Genomic DNA, 7178 nt, shown 5'->3' on the forward strand with positions numbered 1-7178 from the left:
TCCAACAGGCAGAGGTGCTTTTCATTCATTTTCCAATTTTCAACTTAGTATGCGTCGACCTCTAGAGAGCATGCGTCGACGGATGGCTTGCATTTTCATTAAAATAAAATCATGTTTTCGACTTATGAGATGAGTCCACATGCTTAATACTTATCCATTCTTGATTTAAATGCAAGTTAATTGTTATTAGAGCTTGATTCTTGATCTCACCATGCCTCGGTTGATTCATGTATACTTGTGTTTGAACTTGCCTTTCTCTTGATGAACTTATGACATGTTGTTTGGCTCCTTATTTTTGTCACTTCACTACTTAACTTTGACGTTCATACTTATTGATCAATCACATGATTGATGGTGATTCTATAATCTTGAGTACTCTATGCATTGTTGCTTGTGTACCAATCCAAAGGAATGGGATGATATTGACTAAAATTGTCAAGGTACTCACCTCTTTCTTGTGTTTACTTATTTAACCTTTTTTTTCAATGCTTTGTATTTCTAAAACTTAGGCATTCAAATTATGCTTTGTATCTAGAACTTAGCAATTCAAACTATGCTTTGTATTTCTATAACTTAGCAATTCAAATTATGCTTTGTATTTCTAAAACTTAGCCATTTAAACCATACTTTGTATTTCTAAAACTTAGCAATTTAAACTATGTTTTGTATTTCTTTTGTCAAAAAAAAAACTATGCTTTGTATTTCTAAAACTTAGCAATTTAAACTATGCTTTGTATTTCTTTTGTCAAAAAAAAAAACTATGCTTTGTATTTCTAAAACTTAACAATTTAAATTTTGCTTTGTATTTCTAAAACTTAGCCATTTAAACTATGATTTATATTTCTAAAACTTAGCAATTCAAATTACGCTTTGTATTTTTAAAACTTATCCATTTAAAATTATGCTTTGTATTTATAAAACTTAGCAATTTAAATTATGCTTTGTAGTTCTACAACTTAGCATCCAAAAAAACCTTTTGCCACTTGGGATTTATCTTTTAAAAACCTTTTTTAAGGTAACTACGACGCTTTGATCATTCATTGCACAAAGAATGTACGTAGGCATAAGATTCTTTGAAATCTTTCCAAACAATTCTTTTCTCACCTCCCCACTCTTTTTATAAACAAAAATAACAACAATACATTTTAAACCAAATACACATATTTTTAAAGAGGTTCCTACAGAGTACCGTAGATGATGAGGGTATGAATAACTTTCCTTTTCATAACAAACTCCCGAACCTAGAACTCTGTTTTGTTTTATTAGTTTTGTTTTGAAAACTTCTTTGGGTTTTATTTCGCTCTTTTTCTCATTTCCTTTGGAAACAATAAAGCGCAGTGGTGACTACTAAAATACGAGTTAAGTCAATCATTGGCTTAGTCTCAATTTTTCACCGCTACACTCGCGAAGTAGCGGCAAGAAATGCAAAGATTAAGGTAATAAGAAGAAAACAAATAGAGATACAAGAAGAAATTAGGAGAGGAAGAGGAGAATAATTAAAATGTTTGAATATGATAATTTTTGTCTTTTTAATTTTAAGTTCGTTTAATAATTTTAACTTTATATATTAATTTGTATTTCAACTTTAATCATGAATGACACAATGCACTTACGCTTGCGTGTTAGAAACATGGAAAATAGGATTTGTATTTTGCAAAGGGATAAACCCCAAACAAAAATAGCAAAGTGATAAACCTCTCATAAATCATTTGCGACGACCTATTAAGTTAAATCCTTTGTCGCCTTGTAAATTTCTATTTTGTGAAAAAAAAATTTCAGTTATGAGGGGTTAAACCCCGACTAAACAACTGTTTTTCTTGTAGTGGTAGGAACAATCCAACAAAATGGAATCTGTGGATCAAGTGGGTAAACTACAAGATTTTTGAACGTGTGTTTAAGCTTCTTCAATTTTAGGATGTCCCCACGCGCGATGCTCAATTGCTACAATTTATATGATTATATTTTCACCGTGAAAATGCATTAAGTCGTGAGAGCGCGCGATGCTTAATTGCTACAATTTATATGATTATATTTTCATCGTGAAAATGCATTAAGTCGTGAGAATGGATGTGTGCGTGTGTGTGATCTAGCGGTGAAACACTTGGGTCCTGAGAATGTGCTCCTCTCAAAGTCTCAGGTTCGAAACCCGCTAAATTCAAATTGCTTATTAAAAAAAATCGTGAGAATGATCATTCATTTAAGTTGAATCATTTTTATAAATTAAAAATTTATTTGGTAGTAGATAAAGCGTGGGATAAAAGACGTGATATAATAATTTGTTTTATATTATTTTATTTTAATAATATGATACAATATAATAAATTAATAATAATATAATAGAGTTAAATATATAGAATTCCCTTGTAATGTTAGCGAGTTTTGTATTTAGCCCCTGGAATTTTTTTTTGCAATCAGCCCCTTGTAAATTTTTAGATTCCCTCAAGGACCCTCCTGACTGCCACATATCAGAAAAGATTCTCTCTTGCTGCCTATGTGGCAGTCCACGTGGATTTTTCATAAAATTTATTCCACGTGAAATTATAAAATAATTAAAAAAAGAAAAATCCACTTGGACTGCCACGTAGGTAGCAAGAGAGAATATTTGCTGCAATGTGGCAGTCAAGGAGGTATTTGAAGGAATCTGAAAATTACAAGGGGGATTGCAAAAAAAACTTCACCAAGGGCTAAAAACAAAACTCGCTAAGGGTTTTATATATTTAACCCAATATAATATAATGAATTAATTATGATATTTATTGTATTATGTTTTTCTAATATAAATATTTATTTTTAGTTTGAGCTAAGTTAGAAATAAATAGAATATGATAAAAATTAATTAATTTATTATTATAAAAATATAATATAAAATATGAAATTAAATATTAAATATTAGATACATAAACAAAAATACAAATATTAAAAAGTAATAATAATATTGAATAATACTTAGTTTAGTAAAAGTAAAATATTTTAAAATAAAATTAAAATTAAACATTCAAAAAAATTAACATTTAATTAAATTTTTAAAATTAAATATAATTTTCTTAAAATAGGAATTTTGTCATTTAGTCATAATATATATGTTTTTTTTAAAGGAAAAATATAATATAATATATTAAACAAAAAACTTATAATCTTAACGAAATAAGTATTTAATTAAGTAGAGGTGAAAAAGTGGGTTCAATCCATCAGACATATCTGTTTTTTTCAATATTTTTTGTGAAATTAATCAAAATTTTAGACTCATATTTTTCGATATTTTTATTCAGTGTTTTTGAGAATGTCCACATTAATATTAAATTTTATAAATTTTAGATTTAAAATATACAAATAATATTTGAGATTCCTCCCGCACATTATTTTTTATGCGGAATAAAATAAAATTTTAAAACCACACCTACAATTATGTTTGTCCTGCGTATTTCAATTTTTATGACATGCTTGTTTGGCATCATTATATGTAAGTATTCATTAAAATATGACCAATTTATCATCTCTGTATAGTAATACATTGAATTAGTATTATCACATGTAAAAAGATAGACTACACACGTGTCTGCACGCACTCAGTATAAAATATAGGGAAAGTGCAAATAATCAAATATCCACCAAACATCACAAAACACATTCATCTTCTAGCCAGCCAGAGTATATGGCTACTGAGCAAGATGATAGATATTCCTCCATTCAAGTACCACTTTTGAATGATCAAAAACTGAATGATTCAAATACTTTAAAAGCAGTTCATCATGTGGGTAACGCTTCTTTGTTCAAGACATGCTTTCATCTACTCAATGCTATCTCAGGTTTAATTTTTACTCTATCTTAAATAATTTGTTTTTTTAAACTATATCTGCTTTTGAAAAACAATTTAATTTTGTCATTATTGAAGAATGGTTTTAAATCCAGTTACTCAAGTGTTCAAAAGTAGAGTTTACCTTTTTTTCTTTTCTTTTGGTCAAGATTTTATCTTTTAATTTTGTTCAATTTTACAATTTTTATTTAACATGTTTAAAAATGGGAGATTCAACATTTTTTTGTTGCTATAGATAAAAAATTATGTTTTCAAAAGAGAGTATGAAAATGTGTGATAAATGTGGTGGAAATTGAAAATGAAAAAGAAAAATTTATTAACAAATGTATTTAGTCTAAATTTGAACATACATTTATAATTTTTAGGAATGAAAACGAATATGTCCGTGCTTTTGAGATCCGTCTCGCAAAAATCTATAAAAAAAAGGGGTGAAATATGGTGAGGTCTAAAACTTTGACCAACCGCAATAAAAATGTGAGCGGTAGACCCGCAGTCACTTCACATTTTAAGTCCAAATATATAAAATTTATATTAATCTTCATACCCGCAAAAATCTTAAGAAAAAAATGAAGTGGGACGAAACAAACACATCAGAGACATTAGAGAATGCATGCTTAAATTATTGTTCCACTCAGCAATAAGGTATGGACAAAACAGACTTATCAAACCATCTACACACACCTAATAATTTTAATAATAATATTTTGTTTTAAGAAAGTAAAATAGTGTTTTGTGATAGGTGTTTTCTTAATAATTATATAATTAATTAAAATTGTTTTTACATTCTTCTATAAAACTTTTTTATGAAAAATACAAAAAACTCTTAATTTAAATAGATATTTTTAATAAATAATTTTACTTTCTCACTTATAGATTGAAAAGTGAGTATATGATTATTAAAGGGAATATTTTAAGTAAAGACTTTAAAAGGAGTTGAACTCGACAAAAAGAATATATATCCATGTGTGTTCATTGAAAAATGGATCTTTTTGTTTATACATTACACTATATAAGTAGCAATTATATCATCTATATATTATACTCTTCCTTATGGCTATTTAATATTTATATATATTTAGACTTAGATTTGTTTCTAATATATTAAATATAACTTATTAAAAGAAAGAATAAACGATATCATTTTTTAAAATAAAAACAAATTATTGAATAAAAGATGGGACATAAAGCCTAATCCAACAAAAGCTATAATTAACAAAAAAACAACAAAACAAATAGTAACATTGATTAAATGTGCACTGTATCATTATACGAACCAGTTTAAAGTTTAATTATTTTAAATTTTTTTCCTCCACAAACTATCTGAATATTTTATCTATAAGATATCTACTCTGGTTTTCATTTTTGTCTGCACTCATTTGCAATTTTCCGTGACTAATATTCCACTGTATATAATGATAACTACAAATAATGAGATATTGCTTTCAAGGCTGTACAGATAACGATAATAATATTTTGTTTCACAAAAATATTTGAATATTACATAGAATAGTGTGACGATTGTCGGTTCCAATATTGCTGATGCGATAGCTTCTGCAACTGTATTGAACTGCAGTTACGGTGCGAGTAAATTGTTAATAACTTTTATGTTATGATATTATTTCAGGAGTTGGCATTGTTTCAATGCCATATGCCCTAGCATCAGGAGGATGGTTAAGCATATTTCTTCTATTTACAATAGCCCTAGCATGTTGTTACACAGGCACATTGGTTAAAAAATGCATGGACATGGATCCTAATATCAGAACCTTTCCGGACATAGGTGAACATGCGTTTGGATCGAAAGGAAGGTTATTCGTATCGATAATCATGAATTCGGAACTGTATTTAGCAGTAACCGGTTTTCTAATTTTGGAAGGTGATAATCTGAACAAACTGATACCGAATGTGGAAATTCAGATAGGAGAGTTAACAATCGGTGGGACGACATTGTTTACTATGGTTACTTGTTTGGTTATTTTGCCTACTGTTTTGTTTGAGGATATGAGTTTGTTGTCTTATGTTTCTGCTGGTGGTGCTTTGGCTTCTTCGATTTTCATTGTTTCGTTGTTGTGGAATGGTGCAATTGATGGAACTGGTTTTCATGGAAAAGGAAGGGTTTTGAATTGGAGTGGAATTCCTTCTGCTGTTAGTTTGTATGCTTTCTGTTATAGTGCTCATCCTGTTCTTCCTACTCTCTACAATTCTATGAAGAACAAAAGTCATTTCTCCCGGGTGAGTATTAAGCTGTTTTAGTCATTTCAATATGATTTATAAAACTATTTGAAAGAACTTATAGAAATCATAGATTTAAAATTGCGGTTGTGGTTACAATGCGGTTTCAGTTATGGATGTTGCGATTGCAATGTGAGTTTTGATTGATAGGTACGAGTGACAAAACGAGTCTGGCTCGCCGGACATGTCCGTTTATCAAGGGCAGACCAAAGTTTTAGGCTCACACCCTCTAATATGTCCGTTCAGTTTTTTTCCGGACGCGGACATTAATATTTTTCTAAATTCTTCTGTTTTTGTCAGGTCCTAATCATAAGCTTTTCAGCATGCACGTTTGGTTACGCAGCAGCAGCAATTCTAGGCTACTTAATGTTCGGGCAAGAAGTCGAATCACAAGTAACTCTAAATCTCCAAACAGGAAAGTTAAGTTCAAGAGTAGCAATATACACAACCCTAGTCAATCCAATAGCAAAATACGCATTAATGCTTACACCAGTAATAAATGCAATAAAAGCAAAGGTTTCATGCAACAAAAGGGCCACACATATGATTATTAGTACATCTTTACTAGTAAGTTCTCTTGTTATAGCAGTTACAATTCCTTTATTTGGATACCTTATGTCACTTGTTGGAGCATTGTTGAGTGTCTCAGCTTCAATTTTAGTGCCATCTATTTGTTACTTGAAGATTTCAGGAGCTTACAAGAGATTTGGAAGTGGAATGATTATTAATTATTCGATAATTGTAATGGGAGTTGCTATTGCTGTTTTTGGTACTTATAGGTCTCTTGTGGATATAATTCAAAATTTGTAAGTTGTATGAGTTTCATTGGATAGCAGTGTTTTTTTTGTTTGTTTGTTGGATAAAGTACTTTTTGTCTATATCTAGACAGCCTGCATTAACTTTTTATTTTCCTGTTGTTTACGGTTGGAAAAACAACCACTGAATAAATTATTGAGTCGAATGGGTCGCTCTTTTTAATACATTTTGCGACATTGTTTAAAATTATACAACGCGGCAGAACTACTATGATGTCTCTGGGATAAAATAACTGAGTTTTACATTACGATTATTATTTGTATGATAAATAATCAGTCTAGAATTACATCCTCAAATGACATAAAGACTCGTCGAT

General features: G+C 29.4%; 1 protein-coding gene across 1 annotated transcript; it reads left to right on the forward strand.

Annotated features, from left to right (window-relative positions):
• Window positions 1-3590: 3590 nt before the first annotated feature.
• On the forward strand, window positions 3591-6952 carry LOC131628776 (amino acid transporter AVT1I-like). The gene is made up of 3 exons (XM_058899594.1): window positions 3591-3806; window positions 5439-6046; window positions 6347-6952. Exons 1-3 carry the CDS (start codon window positions 3653-3655, stop codon window positions 6854-6856), a joined length of 1272 nt encoding a protein of 423 aa, XP_058755577.1. The 5' UTR covers window positions 3591-3652; the 3' UTR covers window positions 6857-6952.
• The last annotated feature ends 226 nt before the right edge of the window (window positions 6953-7178 follow it).

Source organism: Vicia villosa, unplaced genomic scaffold, assembly GCF_029867415.1.
Source record: "Vicia villosa cultivar HV-30 ecotype Madison, WI unplaced genomic scaffold, Vvil1.0 ctg.000477F_1_1_3, whole genome shotgun sequence".
NCBI classification, from domain to species: Eukaryota; Viridiplantae; Streptophyta; class Magnoliopsida; order Fabales; family Fabaceae; genus Vicia; species Vicia villosa.